Source organism: Dipodomys spectabilis, unplaced genomic scaffold (assembly GCF_019054845.1).
Source record: "Dipodomys spectabilis isolate Male_0828 unplaced genomic scaffold, ASM1905484v1 ptg000155l, whole genome shotgun sequence".
Taxonomy (NCBI): domain Eukaryota; kingdom Metazoa; phylum Chordata; class Mammalia; order Rodentia; family Heteromyidae; genus Dipodomys; species Dipodomys spectabilis.
Window position 1 is genome coordinate 3,670,342 of NW_024870832.1, and position 26,347 is coordinate 3,696,688.

Sequence of the window (26,347 nt, forward strand, 5' to 3'; positions counted from 1 at the left end):
CTAAGATTATAGACGTAAACAACCAATGCTAAGTTCTTTCATATACTTTAATTCTCTCTTTACTACTTATAATGCATAATACAGTGTAATTCCTAGGCATATATTCACACATGGGGAACACTGACACAGACACACACACACACACACAAAACCTCTATACAAGTTCAGTACAGATGAAATTTTTTCCAAGTATTTCCAATTAGCAGTTGGCTGAATCTGCATGTACGGAACCTATTTATAGGGGCCCAAAGATATAGATTCTCATGACCATCACTGCAAGAGACATGCCAGACAATTTAATTACATAGATCCCTGCCCTATCCCTTCTTTTAGCCTCAGCCCATTCCCACACTTCTTCTAACCCCTACTCATTTTCCTCTGAAACTTTGTCACTTCAAGAAGTATAGATGGAATTACATAGCATGTCACCTGTTAAGAATTTTTTTTACACAGCATTTAAGTCCCTCCAGACCCACTTTTGTTGTATTAAGACTTTTTATTATTATTTCTGAGTAATAGTCCATGGTATAAGTGTACTTTAGGACTATTACAGAAATAAAATTATTCAGAAAGCTTATGTATATGTGTTTATGGGAACAAAAGCTTTCTCTGGAAAAATTCCTACTGAGTTTAGTTTCAAATGATACTGTTAGGCTGGGGATGTGGCTTAGTGGTAGAGTGCTTGCTTAGCATGCATGAAGCCCTGGGTTTGATTCTTCAGAACCACATACACAGAAAAAGCTGGAAGTAGCACTATGGTACGAGTGGTACAATGCTAGCCTTGAGCAAAAAAGCAGCTCAGCAATAGTGCCCAGGTCCTGAGTTCAAGCCCCAGGACTGACCACACATACACAAAAAAGATACTATTAAATTCTTTTCCCAAGTAGAATATCATTTTACTTTCCTAGTGATTATGTATGAATAATCAAGTTCCCCTGAATTCTGACCAACCTTGTGTTGTCACTATTTCGATTGAGCCATTCAGACAGGTATGTAGTGGTACCTTACTGTGCCTTTTAAATTGCATTTCTCTAATGGTTGATGACCCAGGCATCTTTTCATGTGCTTATTTGCTGAATATATACTCTTCACTGAAACATTTATTTGTATCTTTTGGTCATTATCCAATCATTCCAGTTTGGTTTTTATCATTAAGTACTATAGAGATTTGAGATCGCTGTATCTTGTAGCTTTAACTCCTCTGTTATGTGGCTTGAAAATATTTCACACTAGTTTATAGTTTATCTTTTCCCTGTCTTCCTAGGGTTTTTCACTGAGCAAGTGTTTCATTCTGAGGAAATTCTTTATCTATTTCCCCTTTTACTGACCTGACTACCTTTAAAATCTTTACTAATCACTTCCTACTAAACATCAGAAAACATTTTTGTCAGAAGTTTTTTAGGGCTCTGTTTCATATTTGTAGTGGTGGCCCTAAAGATTAAACCATGTCCCTAATCCCTTTGCTTTTGTTTTTAGATAGGGTTTCCTACTTTTGTCCAGGCAAGGCTCAGACCATGATTTTTTTACCTCTGCCTCTCAAGTACCTGAGATTACAGGCATATACTACTACCAAGCCTGCTATCTCTGAAAGATTAACTTTTTGCTTGGGCTGACCTTTAACCGTAATCCTCCTATCTCCTTCTCTGGAGTATCTAGGATTATAGGTATGAAACACTATACTGGGCCTCTTACTATTATTAAAAATATTCATCATAAATACACCAATATTCTGTTGGTATTGGAACATTTGATGTAACAAAAGAGATGATTGACTTATATTTTACACTTACTTATTTTTTTTTACAGTGCTAGTAATAGAACTCAGGGCCCCACACATACCAAGGAAAAGCTCTATCATTTGGCTATATCCAGTGACCTCCTCAGATCAACTTTTGAACAGCAATTCAATTACCCAATCCAATTCCTTCCAGAAGGGCTCTTTGGCAATTAAATCAATATCATACTGCCCTGCTACAAAGAGAAGGATATTCAAATATCGTGAGAGAATAAATGTATTTCTTCCCCTTTCTTTCACCCCCTTGGGTTGCGATCTTTCTTTTTCTCTCTTTCACCAACACCCAAACACACAGGTGTGTATAAACCTATTTTATAGAGAGAAGGACTACATGCAGAAAAGAGCCAATACATGACATCAAAATGATTCAAATAGATTTTTAAAGCATATTAACAACTAAAGCAGAAAGACTAGACACACTCTTATAATTAAGATACATACCAAAATAAGGTTAACAGAAAGGAAAACATCCATTTGAATCAGGAGACATGATTCATACACAAAGTACCAAACACAAGTCTAGAGTTTGCAGTGTCAAACTTATCCTAGAGATGTTTTTAATTTGTCTATATAATGTCTAAACTTTTAAATTAGTTCCCAAGTTTAAAATCCAGTCTTCATAAAAAGTTCAAGTGTCCAATTTCCCTTGAAAGCTGAAAGATCTGGCAACAAAGGCTCTATACTGACTGGTTAATAACTACCTCATGCCAAATAGCTACTGGTTTTTTAGGCAATGCTCCTGCACCTCACCACTGACACTTAAATCCACTTCACTCATTTATGTTAACCTGATGAGTCCCACAGGCATTTCAAACTCCTGCCATGAGAGGTTTGTAGGATTGTGACAGATCAAAATACCAGGCAGGGAGAGAGTTCAAAGGTATAAAAACAACCCACGAGAAAGCTCAAAGGTATACATGATACCAGTTACCCGGAGTCATTAAAATACCAGGGAGAAAAACAATAAGGAGGCATGAAACTGGAAGACAACTTTAAGACGCCTTGGAGCTAAGCTGGGGGGGTGGGGGGGAAGAGTGTAAGTGTTGTACACTATGTGTAATACATACATATATGTAATATAAACATATACTATGTGTAATACATTCAAAATATATCATTGTAGAAATGTAATTCATGTAACTCCACATAAGATTAGGACACACTCCAATATATAAAACACTGGTAATCTGTATTCTTCGGTCATCACCATCTAAATTTAAAACTAGATGATTTAAAGATGATCTAGAATGTGCAAGGACTCTCCTCTCACCGAATTCATCATCTCACAGCAAACAGAAATAAGTAACAGGTAGGTGAAATTGCGTTATTTAATGGTTTCCTAAGGTTTCCGGGTATTTTGTGATGAACTGGAAGAGAAAGACTCCAGTGAACGAAGAAAAAAAAAAATACACCGAAGTGATCCATATCTTTAAGGAACAAAAATACATAGGCCTTGGGTCTCTCATCCCAAGGGTCTATGTAAACAAAAGGAAATGAACTAAACAATGACACGCCTGCCCCAGTGCATCCTCTCAAGGCGAATCTAGAGTTAAAAGCTCGCTCAGGTATTTTGTCCCACGCCGGTAACCGTAGCGACCACCGAGAAGTTAGCCCCGCCCACACTTCCGCGTCTCACCGCGAGCCGGCCAGTAGCCCGACCCAGCCGCTACCAGGACCAGCCTGCCAAGGGCTGCGTCCTTCGGAGTACCCGGATGTCTCCAGGTGGGCAGACACGCTGTGCGCCCCCCCCCCATCCAAAAGCAGTTACCGGAAGTCAAAACCACGTATCGAAAGTCTGGAGTGAACAGACACCCCGAAGTTTGCAGGCTGGACGCGGCCGCCTGTTCCCCCCTTTTCCCTCCCCAGCGACCAAGCACCCACCCCGGAACCTACCTCGCTCCTGCCGACCTCAACTTCGGGAGCCCTGCGCACCCAGCCAGCACCGCAGCCGCCGCTCCCGCCGACGCGCCGCTCCCACTGCCCCGGGAGTACTTCCTTCTCCGGGGGGGGGGGGGGGGGGCGGGTCCGGCCGGGTATACTTCCGGGTCGCGCATCCTCTGGGGTCGGAAGCAGCTGGGCTCCGGTTCGGTGAGTTTGGGCTCGTGCCGGGTGGTTTGAAGGCTGGCTGGCCGGAGTCGCTGGGGCCGTATCGGCTGTGAAAAGCAGACGGGGTGTCCGTCCGCCTTTGTGTTTTTGAAGCCCTGGCCATCCGATGTGTACTGAGCACCAAGTACCCTCCCGCGCGGTCCTGAGGCCAGGGGTCACCCAAGCCACTGACTTGGCTGTGGGCAAGGACGACCTTGAACAAGTGGGCAGAACAGTAACAAGTGCTTGTGGGGACGCTTAGGGACACGAGTGGGAGGGGAAGGAGGGGAGGGAGGACCAGCAAATGCAAAGGCCGTAGCAATTTTTTTTATTTTTTTTTTGGGGGGGGGGTCCAGTCGTGGGGCCTGAACTCTGGGCCTGGGCGCTGTCCCTCAGCTCCTCAGCTCAAGGCTAGCGCTCTACCACTTGAGCCACAGCGCCACTTCTGGCTCTTTTCTGCTTATGTGGTGCTGAGGAATCGAACCCAGGGCCTCATGCATGCAAGGCAAGCGCTCTACCACTGAGCCACCTTCCCAGCCCGGCCCTAACAAATTTTAGCAATCCAAGAAAAGAGAAAAAACCTGAAGGAAAAAAAAAGGGGGGAGGCGGTGAGGGGGCTTGGGATGTGCTTAGTGGTAGAGTGGTTGCCTAGCATGCTTGAAGCCCTGGGTTCAATTCCTCAGAAACAGCCGGAAGTAAGTGGCGCTGTGACTCAAATGATAGAATGCTAGCCTTAAGTAAAAGAAGCCCAGGCCCTGAGTTCAAGCCCCAGGACTGGCGCAAAAAAAAAAAAAAAGGGTTGTGGGAGCACACAGAGATAAATTATGAGGCCAGGTACTTGAACACCATGTATTGTCAGTTTTAAGAGCCGAGATAAAGAATTTTTTCGTGTGTGTGTCAGTATGTGTAAGCCCTGGGGTGAACGCAGAACCCAAGCTTTGCCCCTGAGTGTTTTTTGTGCGGAAAGCTAGCTGTCTTCCACTTGAACCATAGCTCTATTTCTGCTGTGTGTGTGTGTGTGTGTGCGTGTGTGTGTGTGTGTGTGCGTGTGTGCGTGTGTGCGTGTGTGTGTGTGTGTGTGTGTGTAATTTGAGGCTAGTCTCACGGATTTTCCTGCCCAAGCTCCTTTCTCACCATGATCCCAAAATCTCAGCTTCCTGAGTAGTTAGAATTATAGGCATGAGCTACTGACACCCAGCTCAGGATAGTTTTAACTCTTAATGCGGAACTTATTGGAAAACAATGGTAGGTTTCTAAGCAGAACAGTGTGATACTTTGATTTGTGGTTTTGAAGATGACCCCTGCCTTCATCAGAAAGATGTATCTCATTATTTACCCTTGAGCAGTGTAAATGTGTAAAGTCTGACTTGTGGAGGTAGAAAGGTACAAGGTTGTAAATATGAGAAAAATGGAAGTTTTCAGAAGTAAAGAGAATTGGCTTATCTAAGAATCCAAATAGATCTCTGAGTATGAAACTCAGTGGTTAGAAGTGCTTGCCTAGAATGTACTGGGACAGAAAGAGCAGAGGAGAGAAAGAAGAAAAAAAGAATGAGAATAAATGGAGACTAAAGAGGAAAGAAGAGAATCCATGTTTTCTACTTCTTTAGTGGTTTCAGAAGAACCATCTTCCTATACCTTCCCCTGAAATTTTTGTTTACTTTTTGTTTTTGTCAGATGAGAGAATTGAACCCAGGCTGGTTATTTAGAGAGAAGCCTCAGATTTGTCTGCCTGGGCTGGCTTCAAATCTAGATCCTCAGATCTCAGCTTCCTTAGGTAGCTAAGATTATAGGCTTGAGCCATTCCAACACTGGCCTCGTAACCTTTTCTTTTAACAGTGGCTGCTACTTTTCCTCTTACCCCATTTCTGGGACTTGAACTCAGAGCATTGCTCCTGAGTTTTTGTGTTCAAGTCTAGGGCCCTGCCACTTCCAGCTTTTTTCTTCTTTTTTTTTTGTATTTCATTGAAGAGTCTCCTAGGTGAAAAGCTATTTAAAGAGAACAGTAAAACAAATGTAGTTTGTGTCAGAACAGGAAGGAGCTCAAAAGACCTGGAATTTAAGCAAAGAAAGGGATTATAATGATAATCAGCATCCAGATCAGAAAACTAATGCCACTGGAGCTCATTAGATCTAATTAGTGACTTTGGTGCCACCGAAGACCACACCAGACTTCTAAATCCATGTCAGCAAGCGCTTCTGTGCATGCTTCCAGTGCTCTGGTTCCTTCTCATTACGCCATCTGAATCTCATGGAGAATTATGGGTGCTAAACTGGAACTTTCTAACTTTAGTGTGTGTGTATATCGAACACACACCTATAATGAGACCTAGCTTTTTCACTCAAAGCAGCACTTAACCAACTTGTGCTGTACCTCCACTTTCAGCTTTTTACTGGTTAACTGTAACTAAGAGTCTAATGGTCTTTCTAATGAGTCTAATGCCCAACCATGATTCTCAGATCTCAGCCTCCTGAGTAGCTAGGATTACAGGTGTGAGCCACTAGTGCCAGGCTTCTGAACTGAAATTTTAAGCTTATCACATATATAGTGAAAAATCACCCATAGACTTTTTTTTTCTGATTGTGGGGTTTTAGCTTTGGGCTTGGCCTCTGTCCCTGAGCTTCTTTTGCTCAGAGATAGCACTCTCCCACATGAACCACAGCACCACTTCCAGTTTTTTCCTGCATAGTTTATTGTAGATAAGAGTCTCATGGTCTTCCTGCCCCGGCTGGGCTTTGAACTGCAATTCTCAACTCTCAGCCTCCTGAGTAGATAGGATTACAAGTGTGAGCCACCAGTGCCCAGCTACCCGTAGACTTTTTAATTTGTTTGACTTGCTTGAATTTGTGTTTAAAACCACCATCTCTAATAGACGGTGTTTGAATACATCAAAGGAGGGTAAAATAGGCATTAGGAAACCCATTTAGGTTAAAAGGATAGTGAGGGACAAGAAAACATAATTGAAAAACATCTAGGAGATGCAGTAATAGTAACAGAATGGCTGATAATTTGCTCATTTCCATCTAATCCTTAAAACTACCCTATGAGGTAGTTACTGTTAATAACCTTGTTCAACAGATACAAAAACCAAGGCCATTTGAACTCAGTATTCACCTAGTGGCAAGACTACTCATGACTGGAAAGCCCATTTTCCTAATCACTTAGCCACCTGATCCTGTAATTATGGGATTACAAAAGTAGACCTATACCTGGTACTGGTGACTCATATTTGTAATACTAGCTACTCAGGTGGCTGAAGTCTGAGGATCATAGTGCAAAGCCAGTCCAGGCAGAAAAGTCCATGAAACTCATATCTCCAATTAATCTCCCTTGAAGTGGAGCTCAAATGGTAGAATATGCTAGCCTTGAGTGATGAAAGGTAACAGACAGTGCTTAGGCCCAGAGTTTAAGCCCCAGTACCAGCATGTATATACACACACACACATGCAAGCCATGCTTATAGTGGTCATAAAATTTCAAGATAGGCATGAGGAGTTGTTCATATACTGAGATGAAGAACAGGAAGGTAGCCAAACACTGGTGGCTCATGTCTGTAATCCCAGCTACTCTAGAGGCCGAGATGTGAGGATCACAGTTCAAAGCCAGTCTAGGCAGGAAAGTCCGTGAGAGTCTTGTCTCCCATTAACCATCAGAACTCTGGAAGTGGCTCTTTGGCGTAAGCAATAGAGTGCTGGCCTTGAGTGAAGAGTTCAGGGACATCTTCCAGGCCTAGATTTCAAGTCCGCGACCAACAAAAACAAAAACATGAAAGAAAAGAAAAAAAAAAACAGGACGGTATTTTAGGCTACAGAGAAAAAAAGTGATAGTGGAGAGATGATAAATCTAAACCTGTCTTATCTGTGTTTTTGTCCTTTACTTGCAGTATGTATTTAGCAAATGTTTATGGTAAAAAGGATGGAAGTCACAGATAAACTCAAAATAACTTTAGATTTAAAGCAAAGCTCTAAATAACTGCTGAAGGTCTTTCACAGTGTTCCAGAAAATATGTTGAGCTGACTCTATCCAAATGCTAATTAGGAGCTGTGTGGTGGCTCCATGATCATACTGGAGGCAACTGGAGTATTTTAATCTGAAACTTGTAAATTGATGGTGCTCAAAATGGTTATAACTGTTTGACTATGGTGAACTTTTTTTTAGTGTTACAAATACCTGTAACTATACTTGATTTCAAGCAGAACAACTTTGCTTGTTCTTTGCATTAGATAGATTCCTTGTAACAATCTGCTCTTCATTTTCTTGCTTTTCTCCTTGCCAATTCAGAATGTCTCCTTGCTAATGTGTGTGCCCATTTTGTAGGAACTCCTACATTTTCCAATATGACAGTACAGGCAAAGTGAAGTAGATGAGCTGTAAAAATACAGATTGGCACATATTTAATTATAGGGAACAAAATATTAATATTCCAGTATAATTGGAGTGAAACAAAAAACAATACCATCTGGCATCAGTGGGGTTTTTTTTCCCCTTTGAGTTATCCCAAAACTATTTCTGCAAATAGCGGCTTCCTCAGCCAAGTTAATCTTAAGCCACCAGAACGGAAATCAGCCATATTACTTCCTTATTTACTTATGTTGAGAATTGGAGCTGAGTAGAAATACTTCTTCTCTCACAAGTTGGCAGAAACAGCAACAAGGCAATCTGTTAAGGATGACAACTACAGTGTCTCTCCCCTCTACCCCTCTTCTTCTCCCCCTCTCCCTCTCTGTCTTCACCAATACAGTCAGTAGTCAAGATGATTTTCAAGATAAAATCATCTATATTGCTGATTATTTGTGATCCCAGCAAAGCTTACATTCTGCATTGCACACAGATGAAAAAAGGAGTATCATGCTTCTGTTACATTATTAATGCGAAAGAAAGGTGATAGAAAATTGTACCAAGTGACTTCATCCACAAGCAAAAGATAGCCCTTTTTAAAAATGTGTTGATCTTTCTACCAGTCTGTTTGTTTATGCAAATACTGGGGCTTGAACTCAGGGCCTGGGTACTATTCCTTCAGTTATTCACTCAAAGCTGGCACTTTCCCACTGGAGCCACAGCTTTACTGCTGGCCTTTTCAGTGGTTAATTAGAGATAAAGAGTCTCATAGACTTTGCTGCCTGAACTTGCTTTGAACCTCCATCTTCAGAACTCAGTAGGATTACAGGAATTGGTGCCCAGCCTTTTTCCAGCTGACTTGAGTGAACAGAGACTGAAAATAAGAAAATGAGTTAAGGATATCCCCACCATAGGAATAATTTATATCTTCTCTCTCTCCCTTCCATCTCCACCACTTTGCACACACACTTTTGCCATTGTATTCCAAACTCTCAATAGCCTCCTCTATAGATAGGTTGTGTCTCTAGTCAGTCCAGTCAGAATTCTTTCATATTCAGAATGCCCATGGTGTGAGTAGAAAGTGCTCAGTGTTGACTCGATGTAGAATGCAGTTATTAGACATGTTTTTCTCCCGGCGTGAAGTCATCTAGGCTACTTTTGCGAGTTTGGCCTAAGAGTTTCAGAGTGATCACAGGGCTTTTCTAGACTCAGGTTTCTGTGAGCTTCTCAGAGAGGCTTGGTCTGTATAGAAAGAAGATATAGCTATGTACCAGTGGGTCCCACCTGTAATCCTAGCTTCTTAAGAGACTGAGGTTTGAGGATTTCAGTTCATAGCCAGCCCAGGCAGGAAAGTCTCTGAGACACTTAACTCCAATGAACTACCAAAAAACTAGAAGTGGAGCTGTGGCTCAAGAAGTAGAGTGCTAGCTTTGAGCATATAAGCTCAGGGACAGGGGCTGGGAAGGTGGCTCAGTGGTAGAGCGCTTGCCTTGCATGCCTGAGGCGCCCTAGGTTCGATTCCTCAGCACCACATAAGCAAAAAGAAAAAAGCCGGAAGTGGCACTGTGGCTCAAGAGGTAGAGCGCTAGCCTTGAGGTGAAGAGCTGAGGGACAGCGCCCAGGCCCAGAGTTCAGGCCCCTCGACCGGACCTCCCCCCCCCCCCCCAAAAAAAAAAAGCTCAGGGACAGCACCCAGGCCCTGAGTTCAAGCCCCACGACACACACACACACACACACACACACACACACACACACACACACACACACACACACAGAGGCCACTTGCTTGTTGTGTGAACGATAATAAGAGATGACTGGTGAGACCTACCTGGTGGTAGTCACGTGGTATACCACAGTTCAGTTACCTTTGCTGAGCCTAATCTTCTGCTTGACTAGTGTTCGTTTGCTTTCTATTTGCATATTCACTCTTCATTTTTGTGGTTTTAATTTTGGAAGAAAAAAAATAAAGATGTTTATGGCTCTGCCCCTGAGCTTTTTTGTTTGTTTGTTTGTTGTTGTTTTTTTTTTTTTGACTCACAGCTAGTGCTCTACCACTTAAGCCATAGCATCACTTCTGGCTTTTTGGTGGTTAATTGGAGGTAAGAGTCTTAGGGACTTTTAGGTTCAGGCTGGCTTTGAACCTCAATTCTCAGATCTCAGCCTCCTTCCTGAGTAGCAAGGATGACAGACATGAGCCACAAGCACCCCCAAAAGCTATTTCTTTTTCTCTTTCTTTTTCTTTTTGTTGCAAAACTGGGACTCAAACTCAGTACCTCATGCCATTGGCTGGCACTCTACCATCCAAGCCATACCTGTAACCCCAAGACATTTCTTTTTCCTGTATTTTAAGGAGTTATACAAAGGGGTTAAAATTAATCACTCACATTATGAGTACAGTGATTCTTGGGCAATTTCACCCCTTCTTTGCTTTGTCCCATTTTCCCCCTCCTAACCCTACATACAAATTACATAGTTCACTTAGTATATATTGAATATAATAACTGCATTTGCTCACCTTTCTTCCCACCAGCACTCAGCAAGATGTTCATTTCTTTAAAATAAGAAAGTCCTCAGCAGCTCAGGTCAGTAATCCTAGCTATTCAGGAAGTTAAGATCTGAGGATCACAGTTTGAAACCAGCCTGGCAGGAAAATCAGCGAGACCCTTATCTCAGTTAACAACCAAAAAGCCAGAAGTGGTATGTGGTTCAAGTGGTAGAGGGCTAACCTGGAGCAAAACAGCTCAGGGATAGTGCCTAGGTCCTGAGCTTAAGCCTTATACACGCACATGCACTCACACGCACACACCACAATCATTGGAACCAACACAGGAAGTGCGAACCTCCCTCTTGCTTCCTCATCCCCACTCCCCCCTCCTCCTCTGTCTTTCCATTTCTTTTTTTTTTTTTTTTTGGTCATGTCTGTCATGGGGCTTGAACTCTGGGCCTGGGCGTTGTCCCTCAGCTCTTCAGCTCAAGGCTAGCACTCTACCACTTGAGCCACAGTGCCACTTCTGGCTTTTTCTGCTTATATGTTGCTGAGGAATGGAACCCAGGGCTCTTGCATGCAAGGCAAGCATTCTACCACTAAGCCACTTTGACAGCCCCCCTTCCAGTTTTCTGATGGTTAATTGGAGATAAGAGTCTCAAGGACTTAACTGCCCAGGCTGGCTTTGAACTGCGATCCTCAGATTTCAGCCTCCTGAGTGGCTAGGATTACAGGTGTGAGCCATCTGCACCTGGCCTCAGCTTCTTCTTGAGTGTAGCCCAACACATTTGCCTCAGCCTTCTATGTGCCTTCCTCAAATGGTCCTAAACCACAGTGTCTCAATTTTAAAATTCCAACCACAGAGCTTCTTAGTTAACAAGTGGATGGACTTCCTCCTGGATCCAAGAAAATAAAGTCAGGACTTGACAAAAAGGAGCCATAAGATGAAAACACAAGAAAGGTCCCCCACTACAATGTCAGGATACCTTGGCATCATGATTGCAATCCAAGTTCGTATATTGTGCCTGTTTGATCCATATTATGGCAAAAATATTTAATTATATGAGAAAAAAAGCGAAGTTGTAGATAAGCTAAAAATTGAAGTTGCATAATGGAATCCCACTATGATGGATGTGACAAGATTTTTAAGTGGTTGTATGGTATGCTGAGTAAAAATGCTTCGTAATGATGCAATTGTGTAGTATCTCCTTTAATGCAGTAACTGCAAGAAATACAACAAAATAACAACAGCATGTGATTGTTACTGCCAAACTGTGTGCTTTATATAGACTGTCTCATTTCGAGTAAATTAATAGTAAATACTATTAATTTTCCCACTTTAAAGATGAGAGGGCTAATGCACAGGAATAAGTCATTTGTAAAAGTTACAAAGGTAAGCTGGTGCCAGTGGCTTCCACCTATAATTCTAGCTCCTTAGGAGGCTGAGATCTGAGGAACACAGTTTGAAGCCAAAATGAGACTCTTATGTCCAATTACACACACACACACACAAAACACCCTCCAGAAGTGTACCTGAGGCTCTCATATAGTAAAATGCTAGCCTAGAGCATAAAAGCTCAGACAGAGCCTAGGCCCTGAGTTCAAGCCCCTGGATCAGTACACTCAAAAATGTTACAGGGCTGATTAGAGGCAGAATTCAAAACCAGAAAAATCTGACTCTAGAATCTATATCCTGAACCTCTCTCTGCCTCCCCGACTTTACCAGACTTTCAGTTATATTGTTCCAGTATAAACTAAGTCAAGAATGGGATGTGAGTATATGAGTTCAAACAGGCTGGAACAACATTAGGTAGGGTTGTTATATAGGAAGTTAGGAACTGTGTTAGTGGCCCCTAGCTGTAAGACCATGGATCCTTTGGCTCAGAATTACTCAGGGAGCTAATAAAATCCATAAATACCAAAGCCTCAATCCACAGATTCTTACTAGGTCTGGTAGGGGACAAGTTGTCTATATTATTGTGATATTTAGTCCCATTTGGAATGTCTTCATTTGGTGAGTTTTTATTCTTCCCATTATCTTCTAGAACAAAATAGTGAATAAAGACTTGAAGACTAGGGAACCAGTTTGGAAAAGGCCTAAACCTTTAGGTAGTACCTCAAGCCGCTATATATAGTCTCTTGAGATTATTGATATTGACATTTTTGTCTTGAATATAATAGGAACTAGCAAATATATGTTTAATGATTATGACCCCTATTGCGTAAGTCAGTTTATAAAAGTCCATCATGTATTTTGTCAGATTTAAACTAATCTCCATCAGTAAGTATTTGTTGAGCATATGCTAGTTATGACAAAAATATAGTCTCTTTGCTTAAGAGTAATAGTTGAGGGCAGACCGCCTAACACAGACCAGCGTACACTAGAGACAGATGGGTATTGGAGGCCTGGGTGTGCCAGCTGCCCTCAGTTGGATATAGAAGCAAGAGCCAAGCCTAGAAAGGAAGGAAGCAGAAAGAATAGATTTCATACAGCCTTAATGATACATAAGGCCTCTCTTTTTCAGTTTTTCCCTCTCCCACTCTCCCTCTTCTTCTTCTTTTTTTTTTTTTTTTTTTTTGGGTCCGATCGTGGGACCTGAACTCTGGGCCTGGGCACTGTCCCTCAGCTCTTCAGCTCAAGGCTAGCGCTGTACCACTTGAGCCACAGTGCCACTTCCGGCTTTTTTCTTTTTGCTTATGTGGTGCTGAGGAATCGAACCCAGGGCCTCATGCATGCAAGGCAAGCGCTCTACCACTGAGCCACCTTCCCAGCCCCTCCCTCTTCCTTTTCTTATTCCCTTTCTCCCCTCCCTTATCTCTTTACCTCTCTTCTTTTCTCCCTACTCCTTTCTCCCTCTCTCTCCCTCTCCCTTTTATTCTCCCTTCCCCCTCATTCTCCTTTCTCCTCACTCCAGTACAGTCTGGGGATAGAACCCAGGACCTTGTACATACTAAACAAGTCTCTTATTACTGAGCTACATCCCAACAAGAAGCTTCTGCCTGTCCAAGAGTCCTCTCATATAGAAGCTGTTCACTGCCTCAATACTGTGGGATCTAAAAGCAAATAGGACAATTTATTCTTTTGCACTTGATGTCTTGGTCTTGGGAAGATATTCTTCTCCACAAGTGAGCTTTCTTTCTCCTGAGCCACTCAGTTCAATGGCCTGTTCAGTTCTTGGACAAGTATCTCCTTTATTCAACTTCAGTCACTGTCATTCCCAAATCCATCTTGGGTTTCCCTTTTAGAATGAGGAGCTAGACCCAGTCTGTTCACCTACAGAATCAGAACCCAGACCCAGCATTTTCTGCCTACCTGAATTTGAATCAGAAGACTTTCTGTCACTGCCACAATGCCTAGCTCTTTCCTGAAAGCCTCCTGGCCAGTGTCTGTCCTGGCCTTGGACCTGCAACTGTGGTACTTCTGTCCTTGGTTCCTGTTTACCCTCAGGTCTGCTTGAACACCTAACAGTGAAGGTGTCCAATTTGAGTCCCTCTGTAGCACCCTGTACTGCCCCAGGGATAGTGCTGAATATATTTTGTGTGTATTTAGTGCCTCTATCCTCTCAGACTAAGCTTGTGAAAGTGTGGAGATCGGCACACCATAGGAGCTCAGTAAAGATGGTGTTGAATAAATGCAAATGTTTGTCTAAGACTCAGTCATGGGGAAAGGTAGGGAAGAAAGAGACAAGACAGGAAATGAAATGATAGTAGAAGAAAATAGAGTTATAGGATTTTTTTTTTAAGGGGCAGGGGGCTGGTTCTGGTTTTATTTGCCTAAAGAAAGAGCAGGCCTGTAGCTCAGCCTTAAGCAGGCCACTTTCTAACACTGCTTTTGTCTTCATCATGCTTACATGAAGTTATTTCTTTGTACAGAATGTTGGCTTACTTAACTGGCTTTCTGCCACTTCGGCCATGTCGCCAGCCTAGTGATTTTGCTGGTTGTTTTGGGGGTGGAGACCTGTAATTTTTGTTGTTGTTGTTGTTTTTGTCCAGGCTGACTTTGAACCTCAGTCTTTCAGATCTCAGCCTCTTAAGGTAGCTATGATGATAGAAATGAGCCAAGGACACCTGGTTCAGTTCCTTTTATACACAGAAGTGATACAGGGTTTCACATTTAGATACACGAATGAAAACAAAATGAGTTGACTTAAATGAAAAGCACAAATGGCAATTATGTGGTACCCAGAGACTGGGAAAAGAAGAAAACTCATGGCAGTAGAAGGAATGAAATTTGGAAATGCAGCCGTGGCGAACCATAGGAACTCCCTTTCAGTCTTGGGGAATGTCTAGGACACTCTTTCAGCATCTGCAGAGCCTATTCACATTGAAAACCATTTGTCTAGAATCAAAGACAAAGCCATACCCACCAGTGGTTAGACATCTAGTAATATAAATAATTTGGGCTGGAAGCCAGTGGCTCATGCCTGTAATCCTAGCTTCCCAGGAAACTGAAATCTGAGGATCGCAATTCAAAGTCAGCCCAGGCAGGAAAAGTCCATAGGACTCTTACCTCCAATTAACCACCAGAAAGCCAGAAATAGCACTGTGGCTCAAGGGGTAGAGTGCTAATTCTGAGCACAAAAGCTCAGGGAAAGCACCCAGGCCCTGAGTTCAAGCCCTAGGTTGGGCACAAAAAAAGAATCTGGAAGCTTACATGTCAAGGCCCAAGCACAGTGGCTGGCTTATGGTTAATACTACCTAGTCTCTGCCTATCAGCCCTTCCAGTAAGAAAGAAAGCAAGATTTCATCCAGATTCTCCTACCATTTTCTAGCTAATACTAATAAACTTTACAACTTAGATTACATCATTTGTTAAATCCCTTTCAGTGCCCAAATCTTTGTTTTCTTCAGTGTCATTGTAGTAAAGTTTAAGAAGAAAATGGAAATGAGCCTGTGTTTAATCCCTCAAGAAGAGCCGTGGTCGGTAGTCTTGTTTTATTCTCCATAGTCTATCCTTAAAATTTATTGTCATTATTCCACCATCCTTTCAAGGGCTAATGAAAATCAAATTTAAATCCACTTGTAATTCAGACTTTGAAGAGTTTAATGACAAAATACAACGATCCATTGCTTTTTTGTTGTCTGATCAGGCAGCCTTCATATGAGTATAAACAGCTTAAATGTCATTTCCAAAACTAATTGTCTTGATCCTTTACAAGAATAAAGTGAGACATTTCATCCCATATTTTATATAAATATAAATTGAATTTTTTTCTTTGAGAGAGCCAGTGATTTAAACAGGGAATAAAATTAGCAGCAAGATAAGCATAAACACTTAAGACTCTTAGACTGGTCTTTTGTTTTTTATTCATGATATTTGGTTCTTTTAAATTTGTCTAATAATCTTTCCTTGTAGTTTCATATTTGCATTTCTACCAACTGCATACTTAAGCTGTCATTTCTTTCCTTATTTTACTAGACTTTGAGCTAGAGATTTGGCCTTTCTACATGCTATGTTTGTCTCTTACTGCATGAGAAGTCACTATCTCTGTTGATGTAGGTAATGCAATTTTCTTTCTAATATTAAGACAAAATCTACCTCAAGCATCTCTGCATGATTCATACTGAATTTAGATATGCACTTGGACTACACAAATTTTGAGCTCCACAATTACGATTAGGATGAACCAGTTGATTTACATTATTGATACAACAGATGGTAATGGTACATGTTGAAATAAAAGATTATTATGCCAAGTATTTTAGTCTTCATTGGCTCCCTGATGCATAGAATATGTCAGTGTGAAATAGAACCATAGCATTTTTGAACTACAATTGTCCTTAGAGGGTGTCTCTTCCACTTCCTCATTTGACAGTGAGAGAGCAGAAAGCCGGGACAGAATGCTACTTGTCAGGGTTGTACAGCTAGTAGCAAAAGCTAGGCTTGGAATCTAGGCCTGTGTTTCCCAATTCATTGCTGCTTCTATCGTCTCTGTGTGAGATTATTTTAGGTACTGTTTTCTCTAATCACTCTTGATGACAGCACCCATTATTCTAATCAATTTCATATCTATTCCTCTCTAGAACATACAGCTTCACCCCATTTATAAATCTCACTTGTTTAAACCTTATTTATATCTGGCTTTCTTTTAGGTTCATCTCAACTTACCTCTTTTTAATCTTGAAGACTTCAACATATAACTTGGATCTATCTTTTTTTTTCTTTTTTCTCTTTTTGTTTTTGAGAACTTCTCTACCAAGCAATACCTCCCCTGCTGTGCTTTTTGTTACTGAAGAGCTACTTTTGTGTTTTCTAAATCTAAACAAGATTTTTCTTTGTTTTTGTTTTTTTACCCAACTCTCCCATGAAGCTACATTGTTGCTTATTCATTTTAGTGGTGATTGTGCCAGCTGTTTTTGTTTGGGAAGATATAAATTTCAACCAAATGGCCTCTCCAGAAGCAAATCAGACAACTGACAATGCATCCTTTCTCCCAAGCTTTGAATTCTCAGCAAGTTCTCACTCAGGTGATGATGTCATCATAGCCAAAGAGGGCACTAGCGTTTCTATGGAGTGTCTTCTCACAGTCGGTCACCACGAAGATGTCCGCTGGTACAACTCGAAAGGACAACAACTTGATGGCAGAGATAGAGGTAATTGTGTCTGGGTATAATGTATCAAGATTCTTCCTTCATATTCTTTCTTCTCAGTTTGATGACACATTTAGCAAGAAATCTCAAAAATGTGATGCCAGAATTAATACCTTAAAGCTTCTTGAAAGTCTCTAGAAAATTATACCTATCAAAAAGAACAAAGTAATTAACCACAAAGGAAAATAAGGAATAGTTATCAATGTAAAAGGTATTCACAGGATGACAGTGAGTTATTTTCCTTCCTTGTTGTGAGTTTGGTTTCCTTCTTCATTGATGGTAAACGAGGGCTGCAATGTACATCTGTGTAGGCAGTACACTGTACAGCTCCAGTGATGTCATCTCTCTCAGCTGCATGTGTATGTACATCAAAAAGGGATTTGGCTGGACTTAAAAAAAAAGAAAAGTAGCCAGGTGTTGGTGGCTCATGCCAGTAAGCCTAGCTACTTAGGAGGCTGAGATCTAAGGATCGAGGTTCAAAGCCACCTCAGGCAGCAAAGTCTATGAGACTCTTCTGTCTAATAAACTACCAAAAAGTAAAAAGCCAGAAGTGGAGCTGTGATTTTAATTAGTAGAGAGCGTAAAAGCCCATAGTACAAGCCCTAGGACCAGCATATGCGCATGCACACAAACACACACAGGATTATCTTCCAAAGACAAAACAGGACATGTAAAACGCTTGAGAGATAATTATAAATTATAGATTTGTTGAAAGGGAGCAGGTCTTCAGCTGAATTTGGACAGTATTGAACTCAATGCCTCCTCAGGACATGATGAACTCTTCAGGCATCCTGAACGTGCACAGATTTTTCTCAACGTTGTTAGCATACTCTCCATCTCAAGTTCTCAGCCCCTTCCACAAAATCAGTTGATCTGGCCAGGCCTAACTGCAACTGGCTTTCAGCCCTGGCCATTCCTCCCACTTCACTTCCTGGAGCTCCCAGCTACATCAGGGGAATGCTGTCTAAAGGTAACTCTTATGGTCAGAAAACCCTGCCCCAGCTATGTGCCATCTTAAGCGTTCAGCTGAAAGTGCACACAGAGGACTTCCCATATTTCCCACCCCTAGCCCCTTGACTATAAATTTGACCCTGAACAAAGAACAGGCACCATTTCTCCCTCTCCCATTGTGGGAGGTGGCCTTGTCAGCCTCGGCTGACAAATAAACTCCTTTTCCTGTAACATGACTGTGTCCGTGTGGTCTCCTGGGCTGGGTGCTTTCAAACAGTCTCCTTGGAACGACTCCATGAATACCATGAGTCTACTGTACTTTTGTGTATAACCTCTCACTTCCACACATAATTAAGTCATCCTTACATTACTTATAACTAATACAGTATAAATGCTGTGCAAACAGTTTACTATTAAATGACAAGAAAGAAAAATATACATGTTCAAAGGCATTTCTTTTATTAATTTTTACTTTGCAATCTGTTGAATGCAAAAATATAGCCCCACAGATTAGGGAGGGGGTTTGTACTATGTAAATCTGTGCATAACACCATAGAGTCCCTCTGAGAATTAAAAGGGTATCACCAGGCACCATTGTCTCATGCCTGTAATCCTAGCTACTCAAGAAGTTGAGTACCACGGTTCAGAGCCATTCTGGGCAGTGAAGTCCATGAGACTCTTTTTTTTTTTTGGGGGGGGGGGGGGGGTCCGGTCGTGGGGCCTGAACTCTGGGCCTGGGCGCTGTCCTTCAGCTCTTCAGCTCAAGGCTAGCGCTCTACCACTTGAGCCACAGTGCCACTTCTGGCTTTTTTCTTTTTGCTTATGTGGTGTTGAGGAATCTAACCCAGGGCCTCAGGATGCAAGGCAAGCGCTCTACTATTGAGCCACCTTCCCAGCCTCCATGAGACTCGTATCTCCCATTCAACACCAGAAAATCAGAAGTGATGCTATGGCTCAAACTGGTAGAGCGCTAACCTTGAGCAAAAAATGCTCAGGGATAGCACTTAGGCCCCGAGTTCAAGCCTCACGACTTAGAAAAAAAAAAGAAGAAGGGTGGTATTTCTTAAAATCCTTCCAGCTCGTTCGTGTGTGTGTGTGTGTGTGTGTGTGTGTGTGTGTGTGTGTGTGTGTGTGTGTGTGTGTGTACACTTTCACTTGCCTTTTTTGCTCAAGGCTACCACCTTGCCCCTTGAGCCACAACTCCAATTCCAGCTTCTTGCTGGTTAAATGGAGACTAAGAGTCCAACAAACATTTCTGCATGGGCTGGCTTCCAACCAGAATCCTCAGATCAAAGCCTCCTGAGTAGCTAGGTTACAGGTATGAGACACCAGGGCCTAGTTGCTCATTTCTTTTCTGTTCCATACTTTACTTGGAAACAGGGAAGTTTCCATTTCTTTTTTTTTTAATTATTATATCTGCTTAAAAATTACATAAACATGGGCTGGGAATGTGCTTAGTGATAGAGTGCTTGCCTAGCTTGCCATGAGGCCCTGGGTTCGATTCCTCTGTACCATATAAACAGAAAAAGCCAGAAGTGGCGCTGTGGCTCAAATGGTAGAGTGCTAGCCTTGAGCAAAAGAAGCTCAGGGACAGAGCCCAAGCCCTGAGTTCAAGCCCCAGGACTGGCAAAAAAAAATTTTTAATTACATAAACATGATCATCAACTTAAGGTTTACTTTTTGATAGGTTTAATTTTATCTGTGGATCTGTGAATATAGTAATCAATGCTAGAAAGATGTTTGTAATGAGTACTTAAACTATTATGTACTTCAAAAAGAATGACCATGAAAAGGCCATGAAAGGGCTGGGAAGGTGGCTCAGTGGTAGAGCGCTTGCCTTGCATGCATGAGGCCCTGGGTTCGATTCCTTAGCACCACATAAGCAAAAAGAAAAAAGCCGGAAGTGGCGCTGTGGCTCAAGTAGTAAGAGTGCTAGCCTTGAGCTGAAGAGCTGAGGGACAGCGCCCAGGCCCAGAGTTTAGGCCCCACGACCGGACCAAAAAAAAAAAAGGCCATGAAAAGAGATGAAAATTAAATTCTGGGATCTCTACAAACAAAACTCCTTGGAAAGGCCACCTTATTTTTTGTTTGTTTGGTGGGGGGTGGGGGAAGTGCTAGAAAGTGAATCTAGCCTTTTGAAATATAAAGAATGTCAGTTATTCATATTAGTATGGAAACTGCTAGAGGAAGTGATTAGTAATTCCTGCTTTTATATTCATTCACTAAGGATAATGGGTGTGGCTCAGCTCCTAAGATTGCTTGCCTAGCATGTATCAGAAAACTAAAGGGCAGCGCCAAGGCCCTGAGTTCAAGTCTCAGGACTGGCACAAGATAAAAGAAAAAATATCAGGCTGGGAAGGTGGCTCAGTGGTAGAGTGCTTGCTTTTCATGCATGAGGCAAAAAGAAAAAAGCCGGAAGTGGCGCTGTGGCTCAAGTGGTAGAGCACTAGCCTTGAGCTAAAGAGCTGAGGGACAGCGTCCAGGCCCAGAGTTCAGGCCCCACAACCGGACCCAAAAAAAAAAAGAAAGAAAAAATACCAATCCTCTAGAGTAGGAGAGCCTGAAGAAACACATCTAAGATTTGAATTATTCAGTATGACCATTATAGACCCACTGCATAAACAAAGCCTTAGGTTAGGACAAAATCTACCAAGCAGAATGGCAGTTCATTTTCCTGTTGTTATTTTTTTTTTCAACTTTGAAAATCACTAACAACTATCATTGGTGGTTTCAGCAGCAGCCCTAGAAAATTGTATTAAGTTTTTTAATCTCAGGTGAGAAGATTTTAAAGAGCATGTCAGTCTAATGTAAGATTCATAAATCTTAAGCTGTTATCAGCAAGTGAGATAGAGTTAGATGATGGTTATTGTATCCTGGTTGATTAATGGAGTCTGTGGAGTTCAACATACCATTGATTCAGAGAGTGTTCTTTCATGGCTCCGAGTTCATGGAACAGAGCTTATAGGATAATGCCTGGGTTTACAGGTCCATATTTTTTCCTCTTTTGCATTGGGGAAGTAGTAGCTACTAAAACAATAAATACAACTCAAGTTTAGCCCAATTTTAATTATGGTGTTTAAAAAATGGGAACAATCCAGAGTACATATTAATGTCTCCCTAAAATAATTCAGACCCATAAACTGTTGAAGAAAACCTTTTCTTTCCTTTTTTTTTTTTTTTTTTTTTTTTGGCCAATTCTTGGCATTGTCCCTAAGCTTTTTTTGTCCCTAAGCTTTTGTGCTCAAGGTTAGTATTCTACCACTTACGACACAGCTCCACTTCTGGTTTTTTGTGTTTGAAGATAGGAGTCTCTGAGAGGGCTGAGAATTTGGCTTAGTGGTAGAGGACTTGCCTAGCATGCATGAAGCCCTGGGTTCAATCCCTCAGTACCACATAAGCAGAAAAAGCCAAAAGTGGTGCTATGACTCAAGTGTTAGAATGCTAGCATTGAGCAAAAGAAGCTCAGGGACAGTGCCCAAGCCCTAAGTTCAAGCCCCAGGACTGGCCAAAAAGAAAAAAAAAGTCTCACAGAATTTCCAGTCCAAGCTGACTTTGAACCGTGATCCTCATATCTCATCCTTCTGAGTAGCTAGGATTACAGGCGTGAGCCACAGGCCACCCAACTGATGAAAGCATTTTTGAAGATTAGGGACTCAGGGGTACTTAACTCATCTATCCTCTCCTTGGACATCCCTGGGCATTGGGGTGTACACCCATACCACATCCTAGCCCATGCCACCCAGTCTTTCAGTGGTTTTGTGGTTAGAGCAGAGGCTCTGGTAATTTACCCCAAAGCTGGGAACTGTACAGACAGAGGCAAGTTAATTGAAGGATGTTGAGTCATGGTGGGTGCTCAGTGTGCTTTGTTTACTCATATATGTTTATGCTTGGTATACATGAATGACAATACCCTTATATATGGAAGAGAAGGAACAGGTCTTAGATTTAAAATTGATGCCTAGAATTGGAAGCATGGCTCAAGTAGTAGAATGCCAGCCAGTGAGCAAAAACATCAGATAGAGTTTTAGTCCCAGTCTCGGAGGGAGGGGGAAACAGACAAAACAGATGCCTAAGCATTTGAAGGGCAAATTGATTCTCTTTGCCAAAGTATTGATTTACCTTGACATGTGAAATATATTGTTAGGCTCGTGCCTCAGTTACTTTGCCAGAAAATCAAGATAATACTATCAACAAACATTTCCTAATAAAGCAAGTTAACATGTGCAAAGTATGCCCCAGTTCGTTAATTGTAATTGAACAGATGCATAAAATTGTTCATTATTTAAAAAAAATAACGTTGTTACTAGAAGTTCATTATGAAAAATGAGCAAGCCAGCACAATTAAATAGAAATAAACTATAAACCTTTCATTCCAGAAATGACCAATTTCATATATCTGAAGTATATTTAATATTTGCTTTATATTTCTGAGGTGTTTCTTAGTATCTGTACAGGCAGAAATTGTGCTGTACACACGTATATATAAATGTTTTTGAAAGATTACTCATGAGAACTGTTTGGACATACTTGTCTCCCTTTTTTATTTTTGGTCAGTCATGGCTTTTGTAAAGACATTGAAGAGGCCATTAGCACGTTCATTGATTTTTTTTATGCTATATATATATTTTTAATTTCTGTTGGATTTATCAGGTGGAAAATGGCTGGTTTCTGATCAGTTTCTAAATATCACCAACGTAGCCTTTGATGACCGTGGGCTGTACACATGTTTTGTCACCTCTCCAACACGCGCCTCCTACTCCGTCACCCTCCGAGTGATCTTCACCTCTGGAGACATGAGCATCTACTACATGACCGTTTGCCTGATTGCCTTCACCATCACTCTCATCCTGAATGTCACGCGGCTGTGCATGATGAGCAGCCATCTTCGCAAGACCGAGAAGGCCATCAATGAATTCTTCAGGACTGAAGGGGCCGAGAAACTCCAGAAGGCCTTTGAGATTGCCAAACGTATCCCCATCATCACCTCCGCCAAGACTCTGGAGCTCGCCAAAGTCACTCAGTTTAAGACCATGGAGTTTGCTCGCTATATTGAAGAGCTGGCTAGAAGTGTTCCCCTCCCACCTCTTATTCTCAATTGCCGGGCCTTTGTCGAGGAGATGTTTGAAGCTGTGCGAGTGGATGACCCTGATGACATGGGCGAAAGAATTAAAGAGAGACCTGCCTTGGATGCTCAAGGGGGCATCTATGTGATCAACCCAGAGATGGGGCGGAGTACTTCACCGGGAGGAGATTCAGATGATGGCTCTCTCAATGAACAAGGCCAAGAAATAGCAGTCCAGGTGTCCGTCCACCTCCAGTCAGAGACCAAAAGTATTGGCACAGATTCTCAAGATAGCAGCCACTTTAGCCCCCCTGATGAAACAGAGTCTGCAGAATCCAGCTTGAACCACAAAGATGGAACATACGAACACTCCCAGTTGTGAGGCAACTCCATACAAACCACAGTGGCTCAGGAAAGAACCTATTTCTTGAAAGAAATTACTCTTTTTTTAACCAAAAAATGACAGATTATTTCCCCCTCTAATATTAAGCACATCAGAGTATGAATTGCCAAAACTCTTTGTAAAACTGTGGCATCTTTCCTGATATTTCCTAGTCATTTTTCTTGAGCAACATATATTAAGATTTAAAGGAACCTGAGCAATAAACATGTTGGAGGGAAAAAGAGTCACAATTCTCCAGGTGAAAGGTTAACACTTCTGTTGACACCTGAGCTTTCCCAGCAGTAAGATGAAAGATTTAAATTAGATGAGATCTAAAGTTGGTTTCCAGGCTCATAACTTCTTGTCATCTTCAAACCATAAAAATCTTCAGCATATCTCTGAGTAAAACTTTCCCTAGAGTTTTAGTCCCTCATTTTAGAAAGGACCAAGCTGAGACTTGGTTTTGTGTTGTAGTTTAATCTACCATGCATAGCGCACAGGTATAGATATTTTTTCAATGGTCTGCCATGTGGAGGTGTAATCTTGATGGAGCATGACTGTTATAGCATACAGAGAGTAGAGAGAAAAACTCGTTACACACTACTTTGCATGCATAAATTACTACTTTCAGGGAGTAAATACGTCTTTTTACCTTCCTGAGACATCATGTAGTTCTCTAAGGCTGACGATGATCTCCACAAATGAGCAGTCTGTTCCTCAGAAAGAATGTCATTGATGCTTTTAGAATGCTTTTAGAACAATGTCAAATCTTTTGCCTCTGATATATCATGGATTTTGATGTTCTGTAAAGACTTTTTTCAAAAAAAACATAATACTGGACTCCACAAGTGGGTTGTATGTTTGGGATCCCATTCTAGGATACACCCCATATTCCTTTTCAGACCTCTGTCAACACTCTTGCCCTTTGTGGCCTTAAAATGGTGCTAATGTTCGCATGCCTCTCTGTCTTTGCTTGTTTTCCTTATATGGTAATGGTTTGAGTGGGCTTCAGAAGCACAATTTTGAGGTGGGACTGCTTTTATGGGCTCTCTGAGAAGCACTTACCTGAAATAAGATGAGCTAAATGTGTTTGGCCTGTTCTTGTGTTAAAATGCACACATGAATAACCTAGACATAAAAGAGAAAAATGATGGATGAGGCCACCCAGTGCAGCTCTATGTCATAAACACTTCCGATGACATTCCTTGTCTGGCTGAGAACTGATATCATGGACTTGTAAATACTCTCCAAAATAGTTTGTTCAGCTTCAGGAAGATTGGTGCCACAGAATTTTAAAAACTCAGCTTGGAGCTCCATTTGGCGCTTCATATTTCTTTATTTGGTTCCTGGTTGTTGAAGCATTAAACTAGAGGTTCCTGAGGAGAATGCTGGGAGGAGGTTTCATTAGAATTTTAGTTTGAGAAGAAAACAGGCCAAACAAATTGTAACCAATAGAACTTGTGTGTCTCATTGTCCAAACTCCCAGTGATACCTCTGCTCTGGACAGCATGAGCTTCCACAGAAGATTATGATACTGCCTTTTCCGTATCAGGCTGTTTCCATGGAAATGTCTAGAGCCAAACAAGAGCTACCAATCATTTCACCAAAGCTTGCCTTGGCTCTTAGACATGTATTTCTGTAAGGAAAACTGTTTTCATACACTCAGCTATGAGAACAAGGGCTCTTTAGCATATCCTAGAGCACAGAACACTTTATTTTCTTCTCCACAATGTTTCTCTTAAAATAGTAATGAGAAATCTTTAAAATAATCTTGTTGTGGGAAGTCTCCTGAATGTCCCTCAGATTTTCAGTTACTGAACTCCATTCCTGCCCTTATCTAGCAGGTTTGAGGTCCTTTCCTAGCTTTGAAGCTTGTTACATTAAAGAGAGTTTTTTTCTTCTTGTGTTGTAAGAAGGGATGTTAGTGTTTAGAACCCTAAAGTAGAACACAGAACTACAGAACTGTAGAAAAAAAAAAAAAAAACTACTGAAAACAATCTGTAAGCTTGCACAAATAGTATTGTAATTAAGTGTAGGCTACTGCATAAGTTGGTTTTAGAAACATAATTGTAGATGCTGGATATAGGTGGTACATGCTTATAATCTTGCCTCTTGGAGTAGGTTCAGGGTCAGCCTAAGCTATATAACACAGACCTTTTTTTGTCTCAGAAAAGGTGGGGGATGGGGATATTACTCAATGGTGTAGAATGCTCCCCTGTCAAGCTTAAGGCCATGGGTTCAAGTCTCAGAAACACACACACACACAATGGTAACCTAAATGATGATGTCTTCCAGGTTATAGTGCCAGTAAGAATTCAATATTACTTTGTAAAGCTATATTTTTGTTCATTTGTTCTTTGGTGCCATTACTGGGGCTTGAACTCAGGACCTGGGTGCTGTCTTTGAGCTTTTGTGCTCAAGGCTTGTCCTCTACCACTTGAGTTCCATTTCTAGCTTTTTGGTGGTTAATTTCATGTAAAAGACTCCCAGATTTTTCTGCCCAGGCTGGCTTTGAACCTCAATCCTCAAATCTCAGCCTCCTGGGTAGCTAGGAATACAGGCAAAGCTACCAGCACCTAGCTATGAAGCTAGATTTTTAGAAGGGGGCAGGGAAAAACCACTTAGAAACATTTAACCAATTCTCTTCGTATGTAATTGGC

General features: G+C 41.6%; 2 protein-coding genes across 3 annotated transcripts in view; one reads left to right on the top strand and one right to left on the bottom strand.

Annotated features, from left to right (window-relative positions):
- Positions 1 to 3,774, bottom strand: part of Fam114a2 (family with sequence similarity 114 member A2) — a 37,869-nt gene extending 34,095 nt beyond the window's left edge. Inside the window, exon 1 of one of the 2 annotated variants that reach the window (XM_042692395.1) lies at positions 3,689 to 3,774. The gene's annotated coding sequence lies outside the window, so the exon portion shown is untranslated. Of the gene's footprint in view, positions 1 to 3,684 lie in introns of both variants that reach the window. The other variant, XM_042692396.1, reaches the window with a different exon arrangement.
- A 70-nt stretch (positions 3,775 to 3,844) lies between these two features.
- Positions 3,845 to 26,090, top strand: Mfap3 (microfibril associated protein 3). The gene is made up of 3 exons (XM_042692402.1): positions 3,845 to 3,883; positions 16,795 to 17,295; positions 22,894 to 26,090. Exons 2-3 carry the CDS (start codon positions 17,007 to 17,009, stop codon positions 23,685 to 23,687), a joined length of 1,083 nt encoding a protein of 360 aa, XP_042548336.1. The 5' UTR covers positions 3,845 to 3,883; positions 16,795 to 17,006; the 3' UTR covers positions 23,688 to 26,090.
- Positions 26,091 to 26,347: the final 257 nt, after the last annotated feature.